The 22,561-nt window shown below is 34.3% G+C and overlaps 1 protein-coding gene across 1 annotated transcript in view; it reads right to left on the bottom strand.

The window, feature by feature from the left end:
- Positions 1-22,561, bottom strand: part of Cntn5 (contactin 5) — a 755,408-nt gene that overhangs the window by 6,224 nt on the left and 726,623 nt on the right. Inside the window, exons 21-22 of the mRNA XM_027930609.2 lie at positions 4,929-5,115; positions 4,361-4,473 (exon numbers count right to left, since the gene is read on the bottom strand). Of these exons, the coding sequence (XP_027786410.2) occupies positions 4,361-4,473; positions 4,929-5,115 (300 nt within the window). The remainder of the gene's footprint in view (positions 1-4,360; positions 4,474-4,928; positions 5,116-22,561) is intronic.

Here is a 22,561-nt window from a genome sequence, read left to right as displayed (position 1 = left end):
TAAAAATGACAAATATGTCAAAATTTATGCTTCCAATTTTGACTATAGCACTCTAATGAATTATAATTTGATTATATACATGAGGCAATTAGAAATCAAATTTATGAGATGGGGAAGTATGTAAATTGGTGAGGATTGGCAGGGGAGTAGCTGTTTTAGAGGACACTGTTATTATGGTTCAATAAATTACAATTTTTATGACAAAGAATAATGAATCCAGCAATGCATATCTAATGTTGCTGTAAAATAGAGTTAAAGGAAACCTTGTGGATCAGTTGAGATTTAAGAACAAAAGGTAAAGGCAGCAAAAATAAAATTAGTTAATGGTCATAAAAGGGGTTTAAAAATTACTTGTGGCTTTTACCAATACATCCACGAAGATATAGTGCTATGTGTCAATAAGTAGGTATATTAATTGAAAAGTTAAACTAATAGTTAAATTTTGGTGCTTTTAGGGAATCTTGGCTCATTTTAAATTCCTTCCCTTATATAACCACTGAGACTCATTGTAAATTTCTGTCCTAAAAATAGAAAAAATGAAGGTAAGAAATATAAGATGAAAGAATTAAGACATGTCAAAAATAATTATTGACAAAAAGGAGGTAAGGGAGACCTTTGAGACTCTGGACATTCACAGATTGGCAGGTATGGTGACAGTTACTTTTCTGCATAGAGAAAATTGTCTAATGTTGACTATTCTCAAATTCTATCAAAAAACTGAGAGCATTGGGTTATTCAAATGGATAATCCTAGAAAAAATTTAATTGGGATTGTAATTCTTAAAGGCATGATCTGTAAGTGGCTCTTCTATGTGTCTAAATGGCTGAATGGTAACAATATTGAGAAAAATGCACCAAAAATATAACAGAATAACATTTTTGCTGGTTATAAGTGCCCATAAGAAGAAAAGATCCTATTAAGGTCGAGCATCTTGAGAATAGTTGATGAAGACAACTGCTCTTCATAGAGGATGAAGAACCCAAAGCACAGTGGCAACAAGATAAAGTGAAGCAGGGCAAATCAAAACTGCATAAATTCCTTTTTTATTATTATATTTTTTTTGGTTCCAGGGATTGAAATTGGGGGTACTCGACCACTGAGCCACATCCCCAGCTCTATTTTGTATTTTATTTAGAGCCAGGATCTCACTGAGTTGCTTTAGTGCCTTGCTGTTGTTGAGGCTGGCTTTGAACTCACGATCCTCCTGCCTCAGCCTCCCAAGTGGCTGGGATTACAGGAGTGCACCACTATGCCAGACTTTTTTTTTTTAATCAAGCATAATCAAATGTACACGGTATAATGAAACTCATGTACCCATGACCTAAATTAAGCTGTTATATATGTCTTTGTAATTTGTGGAAACACAGCAAAGACTGACTTCTATATTTGGAATTGATATAAGATGAAAGAAGCACTGTAAAATACAAGAAATTGGAGGTGGCCATAACTCAGAAGATCTCTAAGGAGATGGAGAAATATAGGAGTGGGCTTCTGAATCCTATAGTGTGTGAAATACATTGGTGTAAGTGTGCACACATCTCAGGAGGCTACTAGGCCTTCATTTATAAGTTGCATAAGCAACCAAAACTATGTTGATGGATACCATAATAATTAGAAAATCCTGGACCTGATTACTCTGTTAGCATTATAAATAGGTAGAAAAAGAGAGGTGCAAAGTGGGTATATATGTTAAGGGATTGTAAATCTAGGAAAGGATATTTTCTAGCTGCTTACCAGAAAAACTAAAACAAATTTTTAAAAACAAATTGTTTATATAGCCTTAGGCCCTTGTCCTCAGTTTTTTTCCAACTGCTTGTTTCTTTTCTGAAGGGGAAAAAAGTTTCTCTCTATAGGAAAAGGGATATTTACACAAGTGAGAGCATAGTCCTGGGGCATTCAGTATTTATTTTCTTTTTCAGTTGGGCATTAAAATCTGTATGAGGAAACAAGGCATAGATAAATTGGCTATTTACTTTATAATCTTGATAAACTTCTTTCATGGTGTTTAAAAAAAAAAAAAAAAAAACTCCATTCCCAAGATCATTAAGAAGAATTTTGAGAGAATTTACTTTAGTTCATAGTTTTGTTATTGGCATTTCTGAAGTAAGGCCACTAACATATTTATAATATGTGCCCAAATTACCAAGGATTGTAGATATAGACCCTGAATGAATAAAATTACCAAAATACAATATTCTTAATGCAAGATAATTTGGGGGGGAGATACCAAGTTAGTGAAACTTTTATTTGAAGTTTTTATTCCACTTTCCTAGTCATTTATAAATAATGCATTGATAAAATATTGCAGTTGATCTCAGATTGGGAAATGTAAATAAAATAAAGTGGCACTGGCTAATTGACCAGAAAAAGTCATGAATATGATAAATAAGTTATCAAGTTTTATTCAACCTATCAAATAGGTTATCTTAAGTGGGAATAAATTGTGTTAATATATCTTAAGGTCTATGTAAAACGGACATCTCTTTTCCAACAATCTTCTGGTTCTTCATAATTTTCTTTTGCTTACTAATAGAAGCTGTGATATTTTGAAATTATTGCTATTAATATAGACTACTTAAAACCCCAACAAATCCAGAATCTCTTGAGCAGTCTCAAAAACACAGCAGTGAGAAATATTGCACTAAGTAATGCTTTATGTTTATCTGAATGGGTTCTATTTTAATGAGGTACCTAAAATCATGATTCCTGCAACTAGCCATATATGTTTTTACCTCGATGTTTCTGGAATTTTAATTTGCCTTTCTAGTTCAGGAGATTGCTTGCCAGTGTCCTAATGATAGTAAGTTGGTTTCTGAATGGTGTGTCAACATTTCTGAAAACGCTACTACTCCTAATCATTGAAAGTTATATTTGCTTTAGAGGACAGGTTATGAGGACATGGTCTTTTGGAAAGATTTAGATAAGAGAGTGCTACAGGAAAGACCCCCAAAAGGGGTTGTTTACTGTTATGGTTTAGATATGACATGGCCCACAAAACTCATGTGTGAGACAATGAAAGAATGATCAGAGGTGAAATGATTAGATTATGAGAGTTGTAACTATTAATCCATTGACACGGATTAACTAGGTGGTAACTGTAGGCAGGTAGGGTATAGCAGGAGGAGGTATATCACTTGAGGTGTGCTTTTGGGGTTTGTATTTGTGCCTGATGAATAGAGCTTTCTCTGCTTTCTTGTTACTTGGTTCCCACATTCTAAGCTGCTTTCCTCCACCCAACCCTTCTGCTATGATGTTCTTATATCTAGAGACCAAGTGTGGACTAAACCTCTGAAATTGTGAACCAAAATAGACATTTTTCTCCTTTACTGTTCTCCTCAGGTCGTTTGGTCACAGCAACACAAAAGCTAACTAAAACACCCACCTATTACCAAAAGATCAAATTCAATATTCCTGAGGATTAGAGTCAGATTTGAGTATGTGTGTGAGAGTTTTGTGATATATACTAATTATGGTAAGAAATGCTGCAGGTTGTGTCTTAAAATATTAAGGAGAACTCCTTATCAAAACAATGTATTTCCCATTTATGACTTCAGTTTTTAAGTGTCAGAGTTTTGGCACTTCATACACAAAACACATTGTATGATCATCTCTGATAGCAGAAAACACACCAATAATAATAATGCTTTTCAGTCTACATATTGTTATTAAAGTATTTTCAAATCTACAAATAATATTCAACTAATAATTTTGTCTGGAGTTTAAGATAAAAATTGAAGCTGATTTTTCTGGAACAAGATTTTGAAAGTAAGCAAATTCAGTGTATAGACCTCATGTATTTAAAGATCAAGGTTGTTTTTTAAAAACGAGCTGAGTAGATGTCTTCCTATTTCAGAGCTCTGGTTGGCATATGACAGGATAAGTGTGAGAAGTGTCTTGGAGCTTGCCGTCTCTCTCCATGGACTCTTTCCTATCTAGCATGCTGGCCCTAGCATTTCTTTCTTGTGTTTCTTTGTTAATAGTAAGTCTTTCTATTCAGTCTAAGATGTCCAGTCTTTGCCATCTGCCAGAAGTTTATGTGTGGGAAGATGTGCCAGGATCCTCTGCCTGGCACCATGTGTCATGGAGCTATTCATACTGAATGATTCTCACACTGAATTCAGACTGTTGTTGCTTTTCCTACTCCTTCCCTTCCTGTGCCTTGTGCAGTGTGGGTATGGAGTGTGACTGCCTTGGCCTCCTCCACCTGTAGGCAGGTGCCTCATTCTAAGATCTAGACAGAAAATGACTTAGAGAATACAAAAGGCTTATTAGTGGGCCTTTTTATGCCTCGTTAATGGTATGTCTTCACAAGAACGACTTTTGGGATGAATGTGTATGCCAGGAATGAAGAAACACTCACCTTGTAACCCATGACTTCTGATTCATTGGCTAAAGGTCTGACCGGCTCCCAGCCCAGAGACACCTGAGAGCCTTGTTGCTCCCACTGGAGGTTGCTAGGTGCTTGACTGGGGGCTGCAAAATAAGAGAAAGTGAACTGACAAGGATTCTTAAATATGTGTCTTCATTTAAATCCTTTCAAGTATTTTAGACTTTTCACGTGTTTAGTAGTTGGCCAGCCCCCTAGGCTTCCTTCCAGCTGGAGTCAGATAAGGAGGGTTTTGCTCTAGGAGTGTCATTTTAATAGCTTCTCTACTGAGCTTTTGAACTTGAATCCTTTTATCTGCCTTTGGTGTCAGAATCGCTTAGCCTTGTTTCACAGGAAGATAACCTTTATCTACTGTGAATGCAAAAATTTCTGAGCTAATTTTGGAATTCAGATCTAAGCACTGAAGCAAGACTATGAATCACCCCCCCCCACCCCCGCAACCTGCCTTTGACTCTGCTTATTATGTACCTCACATGGCTTTCAGAAACATGAAAATGTGTTTCCTTTTTGTCTGAAACAAACAAAAGCCCAGGTCACTTACGGGATTTCTTGGTGGTTGCACTCACTTCACTGCTAGGTGGCCCGTATCCAGCTCCATTGTAAGCCCGCACTGTGAAGTGATATAACGTATTTCCTTCTAATCCTGTCAGGATGATAAATGACTCATTCCCCCTAGTTTTGACTGTTTCTGCTGCATCTTCTTGTTCCATGTCTTTCCAGTAACCAACCTGTCAAGAAATTATCAAATGACAAATTAATTTTGAAGTTTGCCTTGAGATTATGATTGCTTGAATATTTAGAAATTTTTTTTCTGGATGTTGCCTGCAGCCACCCCGGGAAAGAAATCATCCCTATATGACCCAATTATCAGGACTTACTAATGAGATCAAAACTGCATCCCTGGCCTGATTTGTATGTTTGAATCACCACTACTACCAAAGCAGCACTCGGCAAAGCAACAAAGGATGAGACCTCACAGCCCTGGCCCAGTGGTGTGAAAGAGATACAAATGCACTGTGATATTTTTGAAGACTCATTCAAAGAAATTGCAGAAGTGCTTTTCCTTTCACAGGCTATCAGAACAATTTACTGTGTTTCAAAACCAGGAAACCTTGCATGAATTAGGTGAGAAAATAGGTATGAACAATATTTCCTTTTGGGCTTTACATAAAGGTGAATCTCACAAGCTGTATTAGTTCAGTGCAGAAAAGATGAAAGAATACCCACAATATCTTGGAGTAAATTAAGTGTAGATAAATAGTATTATTGGGCTATGAAAGAATGACAGAATGAAACAGCTTTCTATTGAAGCGTGGATTGTGCATTGAGATCATCTTTCCCTGTTTTGAGTTCATGGTGGATGGTCTCATACCTTTGTTTCCCTGAAAAGCTAAGGCTTAACTCTGCTCAAACACTAGAATTTATCCCTGCCTCAATTCATGGAAGATTAATCCTCCCAACACCCTGCACTGTACCCATTTCATCTGCCTTCAAGGGCCTTGTCTACTGTGATGTCTATAAAGCCAAACATTTTCCAGATTTGTTTTCAGCTACGGTTTCTGGTAAACAATGTGAATAGTGAGGAATTTGAATTGGAAGATGCTCTGAAGCATGTGTAGGATTGCCACTTCCATTTGTGACCATAGGAAGTCACTATGGGCTCTGATCTCAAGAATGAACACAGGGAAGAGAGGACTAAAGGGGGCACCTTGAATGAAATTGACCAAATTTGTTGTTATATTATGTGCATGTATGAGAATTTAAACATATTTTGTAAAATTATAATGCACAATAGAAATACATAAAATAAATTTTAAAAGAATGAACATGTGGATTGCTATGACTTTTTAAAATTTTATTGGTGTATAATGATTACACATAATGGATTCAGTGTGACATACTGACATATGTACATAATTTGGTCACTTTCATTCCCTAGTCCCTCCCTTTGCCCTTTCCTACTCCCTTCCTCTGGTCTCCTGTCTCTACTTAACTGGTCTCTCTTCTAATTGTATGAGATTTCCCCACCTTCACTTTTTTTTCATTTTATTCTCTCCAACCTTCACATTTTGAAAGAAAACATACTCATCCTTGACTTTGATTCTATCTTATTTTACTTAATGTGATGCTCTAAATTTTCATATATTTTCCTGAAAATGACATAGTTTCATTCTTCTTTATGGCTGAATAAAACTCCATTTTTTTTTGTGTGTGTGTGTATCTTCTTATCCATTTATTGACTGATGGACACCTAGGCTGGTTCCATAGTTTTTCTTTTGTGAAGTGTGCTGCTACAAACATGGGTGTGAATGTACCACTGTACTATGCTGGTCTTTAATTCTTTTTGATAAATGAGTAGCAGTGATCCTCACGACATGCTTGCCAGCAATTAGTACTTGTATTCTTGAACCTTGTAATTCTGATTTGAGTGAGATAAAATCTCAGTGTAGTTTTGATTTGCATTTCCCTGATTACTAATGATGATGAACATTTTTTCATATACTTGTTCCTTTGTATTTCTTATTTTGAGAAGTGCCTGTTCAGTTCATTTGTCCATTTATTGATTGGGTTACTTGGGGTTTTTTTAGTGTTAAGTTTTTTGAGTTCTTTATATATGTTCTAGATATTAATCTTCTTATCAGAAGAGTAGTTGGCACAGATTTTTCCCATTCTGTAGGTTCTCTCTTCATGTTTAAATTATTTCATTTGCTGTGCAGAAGCTTTTTAATTTGATGCCATCCCTTATTAATTCTTGCTTCTATTGCCTGAACTTTAGGAGTTCTATTGAGGAATTAAGTTTCAGGCACTTATGTGTTGGATTATTGACCCTGTATTTTCTTCTATAAGTTGAGATGTTTCTTGTCTTGTACCTGGTCTTAGATACATCTTGATCTGACTTTGTTCAGGTTGAGAGATGGGGATCTAACTGTGTTAGTCTACATAAGGGCAACAAGTTTTTCCAGCTCCATCTTTTTTTAAAGAGACTAACTTCAATGTACATTTCTAGCATCTTTGTCAAAGTTCAGATGACCGTACTTGTGTGGTTTTGTCTATTTTCCATTCTGGTCTCTGTATGTATTTTTATGGGACTACTATACTATTTTTTATTATTATAATGTTTCAATTTAATTTAAAATCAGGTATTTTAAATTAAAACCTCCAGCATTGCTCTTTTTGCTTTGTATTGCTTTGGATATTCTCAGTATTTTATTCTTTTTTATGAATTTTAGGATTTTTTTCCTAGTTCTGTGAAGAATGTCATTTTATCACAATATTTCAAAGGACCCAATCAATCTAGGTGCTGTCCTAAGGCAAAGTGAAAGAGAAATGGGGAGAGGACAAAGAAGTTACAAATTTCATCTGAAGCTTTATGAAATGAAGACTGTTATCTGTTGGTCATATTTTTCTTGTATTATTTCATATATATTTATAAGTTTGAAAAAACCTTATTCTCATGTTTTACACAGAGCGTGTTATTGCTAAGCGACTTTCTACTACAGTTTATTAGAGGAGGAACAAACTTTCACCCAGAGATTGGACAGATTGACTGATGGAATTTTCTTTGGGCTTCCCATTATGGGAGAGGGCAGACTGCATTTTAATCTGTGAAAGATATAATTGCATTATGTTTGTATGCAATATCATTGATACAAGTTGATACTTTTGGGGAGCTGATGAATAGGGAAAATAATGCATATGGATATTAAGTGACTGAATGGATAATGTATATTACAGTTCAACTGTTCAACATCCATTTCACCCTAATTCTAGTGTGTGTATTATACTGATGAAGATGGAATACTAAAATTCATATTTCTATGGCTACCTTGCAATTAGAGTCTTGATGTGTTTAGATTCAGTCAGTCAGATGCAGGTGCATCAAATTTGAAAGTTACAAGTGAGATGAAGGTGAACTTTTGCCTTTTTTTTGTGTGTGGGAGTGGGGGGAAGCCCAGTAATGGAGGCATTTGGGCTTCCTTGCAGTAGCATTAATACATGTCTCATTGCTTACCTATTGGCCTTATGAAAGTCAAGAGGCAGCTCACAGGGCAACCATTTTGCTGGTGTAAATCATAGTAGACATAGTGGGATGCTGGAAGTGGCAAGAATAAAATCCCTTGGGATGAGGGTGGTTTCCTCAGCATGGCGCCATCTTGATCATGGTGGCCTCCTAACCAAGACAGTGGCATATGCTTCTGGAGCTGGTGGTTTCTTGATTTTAGAAGACTTCAGTCTCACCTCTAAGGGCTTAGTTCTATTCCTTGGCTTTGAGGGTTATTCTTGAAAGACTACCATGAATTCTGTTGACTTCACACTCTCAGTAATTTTGTAAGTCAATTATGCCTGTCATAAAACACTCATGCTAAAAGCTAGTTAAAATAAATCAGTTCTTCACAATTAAACCCTCCCTAATATACCTATGGATCTTTGATTTATATATAACAAAGACTAATAAAATGATCAAATCCTATTTCTTAGCCCCATCTTCCCACTGAATTGAATGAACATAGTTCAGTGACTGAAATTTGAAAATTTCTTTTTACAAATGAGAAAACTTGTTATATGTACAAAATGAGACTAGATTCTTATCACTCACTCTGCACAAAAATCAACTAGAAATGAATCAAAGATTTTCAAAATAGAAACTATGCAACTCCTAGAAGAATAGATAGAGTCAACACTCCAGCATATATGCACAGCGAGTGACTTTCTTAATAGGACCCCTAAAGCTCAGGAAATAATACATGTGATGGCATAAAATTAAAAAGCTTCTGTATAGCAAAGGAAATAATTGAGACTGTGAAGAAAGAACCTACATAATGAGAGAGAAATCTTTGCTAGCCATTCTTCTGATAGAGGATTAGTATCCAAAATATAAAGAACTCAAACTTAACACCATAAAACCAAATAACCCAATTAACAAATGGGCAAATAAACTAAAAAATACTTCTCAAAAGAAGAGTTATAGCCAAGAAATATATGAAAAAATCTTCAACATCATTAGCAATTAGGGAAATGGTAATCAAATCTATACTGACTGATCTCACTCCAGTCAGAATAGCAGCCATGAAGAATACAAATAATAAATGCTGGAAAGTATGTGAATAAAAAAGAACAATTTGACACTGTTGTGGGATTGTTAATTAGCAACTACAATAGAAATCAGTATTGAAGTTCCTCAAAAGACTAGGCATGGAACAACCATATGACCCAGCTATGTCACTCCTCAGTAGATTTCCAAAAGATCTAAAATCAACATACTACAAGGCATGCAGCCACATCAATATTTATAGCAGTCCAATTCATAATGGCCAAATTATGAAACCAGACTAGGTGTCCATTAATGGATGAATGGTAAATAAAATGTATATATACAGAATTGAGTTTTATTCAACCATATAAAGAATAAAATTGTTATTTGCTAAAAAAATATATGGAACTCAAGAACACTATATTAAGTGAAATCGGCCAATCTCAAAAGTCAAACATGTTTTCTGTCATACTGAAGCTAGAGAGGAAAAAGAAAAAGGTGTGGTGGGGGAAAATTGAAGGAGCATCAGTAGAGTAGAGGAAAGGGACCAAGGGAGGGAAAATGGGAAATACTGGGGAATCATATTGGCTAAACTGTATTGCCATATTGTGTGTATTTATGAATATATGACAAATATCACCATTATGTACAACTATAATGCACCAATAAAAATATGGAAAAACTTGATTTTTTTTGTTCATGACAGTAGAGTATATTTTGACATATGAGTATAACTTTCCATTCTTGTGGTTGTAAATTATGTGGAGTTACTCAGGTCATGTATTCATATATGAACATAGGAAAGTTATTTCCAATTCATTCTATATTTCCTAATCGCATTCCCCCTCCTTTCCCAGGTTCCTCTTTGTCTAATTCAATGAACTTCTATTCTTTCCTCCCTCCCTCGCTCATTGTGTGTTAGCATCTGCAATATCAGACAAGATAGTTGGAGCTGGGGGTAGCATGGCCTTAGACAGTATCTACGTATCAGAAAGAACATTTGGTCTTTGGTTTTCTGGAATTGGCTCATATAACATGATAGTCTCTAGTACATACATTTACCAGCAAATTCCATAATTTCATTCTTTATGGCTGAGGAATATTCCACTCTGTATATATACCACCTTTTCTTTATCTGTTCATCTGTTGAAGGGCACCTAGGGTGGTTCCACAGTTTAGCTATTGTGAGTTGTGGTGCTATAAACATCCATGTGGCTGCGTCACTGTAGTATACTGATTCTAAGTCCTTTGGGTATAAACTGAGGAGTGGGATAACTGGACCAAACGGTGGTTCCATTCTAAGTTTTCTAATGAATTTCCATATTGCTTTCCAGAGTGGTTGCACCAATTTGCAGTCCCACCAGCAATGTAAGAGAAAACAACTTTTTAAAGCTTAAAGCTGCTAATATTGTCTTTTATGTGTTGTTGGCCCCATTATTTCCAGTTCCAAAATCTAGCTTATCTTGGTCTCTAAGAATATTTTTAACTTATTTTTTTCTTTCTTTTTTTTTAGTTATTTTCAAGCTGCAAAATTGGCTGAGAAGTCATTGGATGAGCAAATGCGTATTTTTCCTTTCCAGTGATATATCTGATTTCATGTTCTGTTTCAATTTTCCTTAACCAGTTATTTTAAATATAATTAAATATATATTCTGAGGGAGCTGAGCATGGGTAAAGAAACTACAGATTTTGACAAATATAGACTTCAGTAAAAATTCTGGACTTCTAAATCAGGTGCCGTGTTGCACATGTGTAATCCCAGCAATTTGGGAGGCTCAGGCAAGGAATTCAAAGCCAGCCTCTGCGACTTAGTGAGGCTCTAAGCAATTCAGCAAGAGCCTATCTCTAAATCAAATACAAAAAGTGATGGGGTGGGGTTTAGTGGTTAAGAGCCCCTGGGTTCAATTTCCAGTACCCTGACCCCCAAAGTCTGGACTTCTAAATATTGAATGTTTAATGTTCTGATTAACCACCATAAAATTAACCTTCCCATGAAATATACAAAATGTTTCTTGAGTAACTCATTGGAAGATAAAGAATTATATCTGCACCAAATGACACCAGAAATGCCAAAATTCATTTATTATTTCCTGTCTTAGTACATACAATATTAAAAAAATACAGAATGAAATAGTTGTTTATTCACACCTTTCTACCTTGTGGGAAAGAATCAAAATATGGAGTTTAAATTGCAGTTAAGAGTATTCAAAATCATACAACCAAAGTTGAAACTTTCATTTCATTTCTTTCCTCAGATATTTTATCCACCCATGAAATTTGTACTCTGTGAAATCACTTGCAATGAATGCAGTTAAAACCATTAAAAGATATAAATATTTAAAATTGGAAGCATACACAGCCTGTTTTATTACCCTAACATAATTGTTTTCCTTTTTTTGTATGTATCCGTTTCTTTATTTTTATGTTTGATGTATTTACGATCGTACTATAACTGATTTAATGTCGTATTTCATTCTCTATGGTTACACATAAACATTTTCCAATTTTTAGAATAACATTCTATAATATGTCTATGTAACATATATTATATAACCATTGTCCTATTATAGAACATTTGGGTAGCTTTCAATTTTTGCTTGGTTAATTAAAATGTTGCCATGGATATCTTCATGTAGTTCATTTTCCCCATAGTAGCTTAATTCCCTAAAATAGGACCCACAAAGGATTACATGGGTTAAAAAGTTATGAAAATTTTAATGCAAAAGTTCCACACTGGTTTTCTTTTTTCTTTTTCTTTTTTTTTTTTGTAGTGAGAATTTTAAGAGTATAGTTTATGGAGACTTTACACTACAAAAATAAATTAATTCGAACATTTTTAACTCTTTAAAATACTGTAGAACAATAATCACCAAAAAACACATATTTTACATACTTTCACATCCCATTTTTGTGAAAAGGTTAAGTCAGGATCCTTGTCTTGTGAGTTTACTCCACAATTATTTTTGAAGTATTACTACTTGTTAGGATTGACATGTGGGCAACTGTGTACATGAACCTGTGTTGACCATTAAGACATCATCATCCAAATTTATTAAAGATTTTACAGAATGAACAACAAGACTTCAAGATTTACCCTACAAAATAATAGTATGATGAGAATTTCAGAGAGTATGACTGAAATATAAGCTGACTTCTTTTTCTTTTATCTAAAAGAAAATACTTGGTAGAAATATTGAAGAGCTACCTAATCCTTTTTAAATTAAAATATCTTAACATATGTCTAAATAAAAAGTTAACAAATATATCTGATAAATATAACAAAGACCTTAACTTCATTTAGCCTCAGTAATGACTATAATTTGTTTTTTTTGTATAAAAGACAATGCTAAAATCTCTAAAATATAATTAATAGATTAGAAATGTCTTAACTCCCATTTTTTGCCACTTGATGAAAACACATTCTCTGGTTATTGCAATTTTTTTTTCTTCCCCTTATATTGTCACCTAAACTACTACCAGCTCACAGAGATTAAAATTATGAAGTTTGAGAATATTGTGAAAGAAGATTTGGTGGACTAGCTTTTGTTGTTGACCTCAGGTTTTTTGTTTGTTTGTTTTTGGGTGCTGGGGATCTAACCCAGGGCCTTATGCATGCTAGGCAAGTGCTCTACCAAAGGAGCTATATCCCTAGTCCTTGACCTCAGTTCTTGATAAGGTAGGATATTCTGCCCAGAAATTCACCTTAGAAGTCTAAGGTGAATTTGAGACAAGAATTGGAATCAAAGAATATAAAAATAAATTTCGCCTAATTTTTTCATTTCATTAAAACTATATTCTCTTTCTGTATTGATATCAATTAAGCATCTCTTATAAATCAAATCTATGACACAATATTAAAGAGAGCATAGGAAGTTTTACATGATTTGTTTTTCATATGCAGGATGGCCTAATATTTTCCCCAGAAATGGAAGAAAGAAAAGGTCTCATTGTAGCTTTTCTCAAATCTTTTCTTAGAAGAAGGGGGGGGGGGAGCTCCTTTCAAATCTTAGAAGAAAAAAAAAAAGTGCATCTTCCAGTTGTCAGTAATCTCATTTGTGAATCTTGAGTGGAAAATATGTTCTTTACAAATTCATGGTTTCATGGTGAGACTAAGATGACAGACATAATAGGAACACATTGACTATGGAGTTATTAATTTTATTCAAGGTGACAATTAGGTCTTATAACCTCCCTGGAAATCCATAAAAAATAGAAACAGTAAGATATTATTTTTAGGTAGAGGGGTTCTTTGACTAAGGAGAATTGTTGAAAATCACAATGAAAGTAAATAATAATTTACCTGAAAAATAAGTTTATAATCTTTGAAAAGATCTATATTTATAAGATCTTTTTTTAGATGAGATGGAAATATTAAGACATCATAGCAATGTTGGTCCACAGCAAAGACTCAAATAGTTTGTACAAACTCTCATTTCCAACAAAAATGAATAAATGTAAGAAATTCATCATTCTGTTGTAAGCTCTAGGCAGATCATGGATTTTAAGCCAGAAGGTCCATATTCAAATCTTACTTTTGGTATTTGTAATAATAATTGGATATTTACTTCAGCAGTGAATCTCTATATCCTTGTTTGTAAAACAGGTAAATCAGTACTTACCTTTTGTTTTATGAATCATTTTTTAAAACAGCTTTCCTAGTTTTACTCAACTACTGAGCTGTTCTTTTTTTCTGATATTTTAATATCTCTGATTTGTAAATGTAAGTATGTTTTCTTTTTTATCCCTTGTTTTTAAATCTGATTTTCTGATTTTTGTTACTTCCAAATTATTTTTATTTAAAATTGGTATATAATTTTATTAGTGTTGGACAATTATTATGGATTTTTGTCATCCAATACCTTTAAGAGTATAGATTTGAACTTAAATCTACATGATGGCTCTTTTCAGTGGATATTTTTTTTTCCAAAGTTGATTTTTTTCAGGATAATAATTATTTTAACTGTGCAGAGAATATGTTTCACTTTCTGGTGTGATAATTCTAAGATAGTCATGTCATACTTTTTAGTAGTTTTAGGTTCACAGAAAATAGAAAGGTAGATACAGAGACTGTTCATTTCTGCCTACATGCACAGCCTCCCCCATTATCAATATTCTTCAGTAGAAGGGTAAATTTATTACAACAGGTAATGTTGATACATCATCTTAACCAATTTTTGTTAGTTGCTAAGTTTAAAAAAATACAACTCTTAGGGAATGGAAGTATAGCTTAAAGGTAGAGTTTGTGCTTACTATGCATGAGGCTCTGGATTTAGTACCCAGGACCTCCACCCCTTCTTCAAACTCCACCTCCCCAAACAAAAAACCCAAATATTTTATACTCATTTCTGTATCTTTAAATGTACCTAGTGAGCACTGCTCATTCAATGCCACTCTCCTTAAATTTAATAGACACCACTCTATTTTCTGCTATTAAATACTGTAGAATCATTTTGATTTTTACACCTGTGAAAGTAACTATATATATTTTTTTAAATTAGAGTTTACAGACTTTTAAATAATCAAAATGTATATTGAAGTGTAAAATTTTACCCGGACCTGAGTTTTTGGAAGTTACAAATTCAGCTGCTTGTTCAAAAATATTTTTCGAATATGCATTACTTGCCAAACACTTAGTCCTCAGTTGCCTTCAGGCAAATGATGAGTCAGAGTAGATGTGGTCCCCATGTTCCCTAAAGCTTACAATCTCCTTTAGGACACTAGCCACAGAACAAAAATGATACAAACAAATGTGTAAGTGTGGTTTTGATAGACTTTGTGGAAAGCTGAATACTGTCAGAGATCTGCCATGGAGGACTAGACCCAGTGAGGCGGGGGTGGCCAAGGGAGTCTGTGCTAGTGCAGAGACGGTTGAGTAGGAGCTAAGCAGTCAACCAGGGAGGGAAGGGCCAGAAAAGGTGTGTGCAGTGTGGAGAGAGAAGCTCAGGGCCCACAAAGGCCTGATAAATGTCCAGTTAGGCTGATAGAGGGTGGGAGTTAGTGTGGCAACACTTGATGCTAGAGATGAAGGGTGCAGCTAGGTCTTGTCCTTGGCTATGTGAAGGTGTTAGGATTAATAACAAGTATGTCCTTCAGCAAGTGTAACACACTGAAGGCTTTTAAGCAGGGATAAAAATGGGAGAGCACATGTGATCAGATTTGTGTTTTGAAAAGATACACGCAGCAATCAAACTTTTGTATGTTTTAAAATACACAAATCGGGTCATTCCTTCGCTATTAGGCTAGACTTCCTAGGGTACTGAGAATAAATTCCAAAGTCCTCCCCGTGGCTTGCAAGGTTCTGCCTATTATAGCCTCTATATCCTGCTTCCACCTCATCTAAAATCTCATCTCACTTGTCCACCACCTTCCAGGAACAGAGGGCTCAAGTACTCTAAACCCAGGGTTTAGAGCCTGGGAGCCTTTCATAGTGGCCCAGAAAGCTCCTCTCTCAGCTGCCTCCTCTCTTCCTGGAGGTTTCAGTTCAACCTAAAACTACCCCTCCCTTTGTCTGTATCTTTTATTAATATTATTACTTATAATCGTCACTATACATAATTATCCTCATTTATCTGTTTAATCATTTGCTTTGTGATGGATACATAGAAGCACTTAACAATCTGTCTTAGTGAGTAAATAATGATGTCATGAAGAACAGATTGGGAAGGGGCCAGAGTGCATATAGGAGACAATGCTGGAGTACAGGCTAGAAATGAGGACAACCTGGAGTTGGGTTACAGTGGTGGACCTGGAGAGGTGTATGGGGTCAAGAAATATTTACAGAAATTAACACTTTGGAGGATTATGGGGATGATAAACGCAGGACATTTAAGATTTTAGTATTTGCTGAAATGCTGTGGAATGTCTCTGTGTTCATAACATAGGCATTTTTTTGGGTTGCATTATTTTGAGATTTTTATTCACTTTAATTGTTTTTTAGTGCTTTGCTCCATATATTCTGTCTCTTCAGATACCTGTTGTTTATAGACGAAAACTCTTCTGTCCTTCATATCTGCCATCTTCTATCTCTTTTTAAAATATATTTTCCTTATTCATTGATTTTGCATTTTGGGATAATTTCTCACGTTTGTACTCTGAAGCACTGGTTTAAATATTTAGCAGTAAGAAGTTTGCATCTTGCAGCTTCCAATGAATATTTTATTTTAGTGACTTTGGTTTTGATTTTATTACATTTTCTTCATATTCCGAACTGCTCTTTAAATATAGAAGAACTATTCTTGTTTATCTCATGGAGATCTAGAACTGTATGTTTAAAATTTTTCTTTGATTTAGAAAAAAAAAAAACCTTTAAAGGGAAAGGAATTAATACTTAGTCTTACCATTTGTTTCTTTGCTTCAAAGACTTTTCTTCTAATAACCTTTAGATTTTACCCAAATCAATTTTAAGTGGATATGTGTTCTAAAAGGGAATCAAAGGTTTATTTGAATGGGGAGACTTGCATTTCTACACTATATTTTCCTGTACTGGTCCATGCTGTGCAGTAGATGCCAGATTATTGGTTGTTATGGTAAAACTCCACTGATATTCTCCAGAAAACACACACAAACAAATCAACCCAGGCCTGAGCTGAGAGACAGAGCTTCATGAGCCTGGGTGTAGTTTGTTTCATTGAAGAAAAGATGAAGGAGGAGGAGGCCAGAGGCTATTTCATTGCTTGCTTGCACCTAGAAAATGGGATTTTGAGGCTGGGTCATTGCACAAAGATGAAAGGAAAGAAAAACCAGAAAACACTGTAATAATTTTGTTTCATACCACTCACTGTGATTGCAGTGAGGATTGTCTCTCTCCTCGGGGTTTCATGGGTACTTTAAGGGGAATCAAGGAAAGCTGATTTTCTATGCTTCCAAACTGAGGGTTAGAAGGCAGACATATCACTGCTAGTGTACTTTCTCTACTGATTTCTCAGCTTCAGATGCATTTTAAAATACTATAACCGTCTTCCTATGAATTCTTAAATTACCTTTTACATTTCTCTTTCCTTATGCAACACGATCAGCATGTCCTTTTACTGAGAGTTTCCAAATCCTATACATGGGGAGCACATTTCCCATGGAAGATGAATTTGTTTTGGTTGGTAAAGTTCCAACCTGCCTCAATTTAGCCCATCTCCAGATTCCTAATCTAACACTAGGTATAGTTATTAAATTGGCTATTCATAATCAATACCCTGAGATATGTCAGCAGTCAGTGTTATTAGATTGCTTGCATATTAGTCATTTTGTTCTCAGAAATAATGTTATCAAAAGGACACAATTTAATGAATCAATCAAGATAAATAAACAATGTTTAAACTTTTGAATATTTATGCAGCAGTTCAATAGTGATTAGAGCATATAAGGTGAAGAAGTTTAAAATGCAGAAGAAACACAATAATAGATATTACTTACTGAATAAATGTGCATTTTTTTCCTGATGTTACCTAAAAAGACAAAAAAGTACTAAAGAAGACTGGGTGTAAATATAAACTTGTATAAATATGGGTATAGATATGAATTTGTTCTTAATACATGTAGTTTAGTATAGGTTGTTTACAAATGTTAGTTTCCATCTCCTCTTCACCTTCTTTGCTGAAATATTCGAAAAACACTTTGGGAATGTAGCTCAGTGGCAATTGCTTACTAGAATGCATGAGACCTGGGCTTAATTGCCAGGAACACACACTCATACACACACACACACACACACACACACAAGCACTTTGAATAGAGAGAATTCTGGGAGAATTTTATTACAACTAATGTACTTGAGTGTTTTGTGAGCTGACCTATAAACCCAGTAATCTCAATGCATCTTAATTAAATGAAAGAATAAAGGTTTTGATCTGAAAGTGAACACTCAAGTATAAAATTTTGATCTGAAAAAATTGTGTTTAATTGTATTATGTTATATTCCCTACAAGATGCTCGGAATGGAGAGTTTTGGAGATGTATGTTCTTAATTATATTAGAAAAGAATAAAAACTCAAAATCAGTGATGCGTTCATCATATAATGTTTGAAAAAGAACAGTACCTTTTAAACCCAAATAAAGTAGAAAGCGGGGTATAATGATAGGAGCACCACTTAATAAATTGGAAAAGCAAACATAAAGAAAATGAATAAAACCAAAGTTAATTATTTGCAGAGACTCAAAATTTTGTAAATGTCTTTTGATTAAAGGAGGCAGGGGACGGGGGAAGAGCAGAGGAGAAAGGAGAAGGAAGGCTAAATGAACTTTTTGTTTTTTTGGGGGAGGGTACTGGCGATTAAACTCAGGGCCACTCAACCACTGAGCCACATCCCAAGCCCTATTTTGTATTTTTATTTAAAGACAGGGGTTCACTGAGTTGCTTAGTGCCTTGCTTTTGCTGAGGCTAGCTTTGAACTTTCAATCCTCCTGCCTCAGCCCCTTGAGCTTGCCTTTTAGAATAAAGTCTCAATCATTTAGAAATTGTTATTCTTATATTGACAAGCCTATGTTTTTACGTTTCCTTTTTCTTACTGTGCTCTAGCACTTTATAAAAAGTTCTGTTTTCTGGTATTTTGAGCTAGTGTAGATCTGTATCTGTCAACACTTACTGAGTTAGTACTTCTATGTCATAAATGAATTGTCAGGTGCTTACAATATAAAACTAGCCTAGGTGTGCACCACCATGCCTGGCAAACAAATTCTTGATACAAAGAAAGTAATATCACAAATCCTAGAGATTTAAGATAATGAGAGAAATCTGGATGAGAAGAGTGCTTGTACAAATTTTGTCCCAGATAAGAACTATAAAATCTCAAACGTTCACAGGCAGAGAGAAGCTGGGGCAGAGTGTACCCCTGAAATACTGAAGTGCAACAGGCAAGAACTGTGACTTTGTGGCTTTTTGGTTTGAGGACTCCTCCAAGCCCTCTGGTTATGGTAGAGAAAGTCTGCAGCCTTATCAGCTGGAGTAGCAAAGGAAGCTTAGTGCAAAAAGAGCAGCTGGAGACTAAGAGCGAAATCCAAGAAGGGAGAGAACTGCAGAAATGATAAAACCCCAAATGTGAGTTTAAGCCCTGTTTAAATCCTTGGCAGAGTGATAATTATGCTTGCCCAGGGAGAAACACTGGGGCACCTAGTAAATAATGTAGGCAGAGACTTAGAATCCTTAAAGACAGAATCACATTAGGTGTGATTTTTGAATTTCCTGCTTCAAAAAGTGAGTGCTTTCTCCAGGTGACAATTTTTAAAAGTTCTTATTTTAGAGATGGTTTAAATTGAATTATGTTTGGTGAAACAATGGTTGAGATTTGCTTCAAAATAATACAGGAGGATTAAGTAGAATTATGCATAAAACAGATTATTCATTAGTTCATATTTGCTGAAGGTGAGTGCTGAGTACATAAAAATTCATTGTGCTATTGTGCATATTTTGCATATTTAAAATATTTCATAATACAAAGTTAAAGTAATCTAAATTAAAAACAAAACATCTCTGATAGTACCAAAAATAACAGGTAAATCTGAGTTGCAAAACTTATATTGAGAAAGAACAAAGAATACTTGAAAAACAAAGTTATATTATGATCATGCATTAGAAACTTTATATTCTGAAGTGGATAATTCTCCTGAAATTGCTTTGTGGTCAGTGCTATTCATGACAGACTGAAACTGGAAACATCCTCAATGTACATCAATGGTAGGATGATAAATTGTGAGATACTCATATAACATAATTTAACAGACAGTATAAACTACAGTTGTATGCAATAATAGACAAATTTAAAATTTTTTAAAAAAATTTGTAATTTCAAAAACTATCAAAACCAATCAATGTTTATTATTAGAAGTAACAATTTTTTTGGGGGGGAGGGGAGAACTGAGAATAAAGATAACCATCTGAGACACAAGTGTGTTTCAGTTTTAGTAATGTTCTGCTTCATGACACGAATTGTATTTACAGTGTATTAATTCATTCATTGGTACATTTATGATTTGTGCACTTTCCTTTCTGTATTATAAAAAGAAAGCTTTTAGAAAATAAAGTCTCAATCATTTAGTGACTGTTATTCTTATATTGACAAGTCTGTTTTTATGTTTCTTTTTTCTTACTGTGCTCCAGCACTTTATAAAAGTTCTGTTTCCTGGTATATTGAGCTAGTCTAGATCTGTATCTGTCAACACTTACAGAGTTAGTACTTCTATGTCATAAATGAATTGTTAGGTGCTTACAATATAGAACTAGCCTTCAAGAGGAAGAATTTATTATAATTTGATGATTTTAAAGTTGGTTATTCCAAGAAAAAAATTAAGCATTTGTAAAATAAAATTAAATGATGTCTACATTTGTTATTTATTTTGGTAGGGATGCTGTATGAGTCCAAATGTGCATAATGTAAGAGAAAGACTATAGATGGACTTTTGAATAGCTTATGGATGGTTGGGATCAGGGATGAATAAATAACTTCTAAAATGTGGTGAAGTGAATTCACATCTATGTTGAAGAAAGAAAAAACAAGGAATAATTCTGCATATGAAAAAAATGCATCATACCTTTTTGGCTCATTTTATGGTAAAACAATATAATCATGCAAACATTTTAATATTTTTAAATAAAATGATTTATGTAAAATTTTGACAGAAAAAAATTTAGTGTTTTGAATTATAGAATTTCCTCTATGAAGACATGCATCTAGAAGCAAGTAAAACAAAAGCACAATTAACTGAGTACTTAATGGCTCTCTGAAAGAACCCTACAGAGTTGCCTTTGGAAAGAACCCAGAGAAGGAACAAATTTATCAACAGAAATATTATTTCTAATTTATTTTTTGATTTGCTGATCTTTGAAAAAATAAGTTAGTTTTACTATCGAAGTAAATCAAGGGACTCTAATGTTGAGGAGAATAAAGCCATTTGATTTAAATCAGTCCACAGAATTTCAGAAAAAAAAAGAACATAGAGAATTGGCATTGTATTTTTTCTTACTGTTTAGTTTTTTAAATTTTTTTATATAGTCATAATAAAAAGCAAAGTGAATCTAACAGCTGCTACCCACATACCATATGGAAAAGAAAAAAAAATTCTTTGTTTTAGCCTTTTGGTAACTGGCTTTATATCAGCTTCTTTTTCCCTTTAACTTACATCTGAAATTCCATTTTCACCCACACACGTTTTCTCCTTCCCTCACTATACAAATTAAACACCATCCACCTAGCATGCTCTATGGTCAGTCAACACTGAGGTCCATTTGTTTTTGTCTTCTGCCCTGATGATTAGCATCAGATCCTAAAGTAAAGAATAACAATCTTGTCCCTTCTCCCCTTAAGGACATCTCCACCACCACTTGTTTTATAAAACAAAATACAATTTGTGCCTTTTCAACATGATCAATAAGTAGACATGTTTAGTGACATGTCTTCAAGGACTTTGAAGTTGCATATCCTCCAGAAGATTTAAAATGAACACATGTAAGTCTTACACATAGTCCAAGAAAAGGAGTTGCTAAGGTGAGGATGGTAGCTTTTAGTGACAGTTCTAAAATGGAATAAATTGGTTTGTCTTTCCTTTTCTCTCAATAATAAACATTAGAAGTTCAGAATTAAAAATATTACACTGGATACTTATCCCTGTGCTACAAAACAAAAGCAAAAACACGTTGTCACTTACTGTTAAAATGATTTCAGCTATTAGAGAATTATTATCTGTCTTTTTGTATTTCTAACACAGAAGGCCGAATAAATACAGACATCATAAACCAGGCAATCATGTGGGACTCTGTTCCACAGGTATAATATACAACACAGTATTTTAAAATATATCCCCTGAAGTTTTCCTTTTTTTAAAATTTATCAAATAAAACTATTTTTACTGATTACATAGGAAAATTGAGGGCATGTTAGGGGCAGAAGTATATGCTAATGCAAAAACAGAAATTTTAAACCCATATAGGTCACAGGCATGAGCTCATTCTCAAGAATATTTCTTGAAGATCCAGATGCTAAAGAACCCTGGGGCAGTTATGGACACAAGGATAGTACTGTTCCAATGTTTTTATTTTTTGTTTACATTAATTTTCTATAAATCTCCCTCAATATTAGACTGAACTTTTTGAGGTCAAGGACCAGATCCTATAAATTTTATTATTTCCAGCACAGTACTTTATACTAAATGAATGCTTG

The sequence above is a fragment of the Marmota flaviventris genome, chromosome 9 (assembly GCF_047511675.1).
Source record: "Marmota flaviventris isolate mMarFla1 chromosome 9, mMarFla1.hap1, whole genome shotgun sequence".
NCBI lineage: Eukaryota > Metazoa > Chordata > Mammalia > Rodentia > Sciuridae > Marmota > Marmota flaviventris.
The sequence above is the reverse complement of the archived record's forward strand: the minus strand, read 5'-3'. Positions and strand labels throughout refer to the sequence as shown.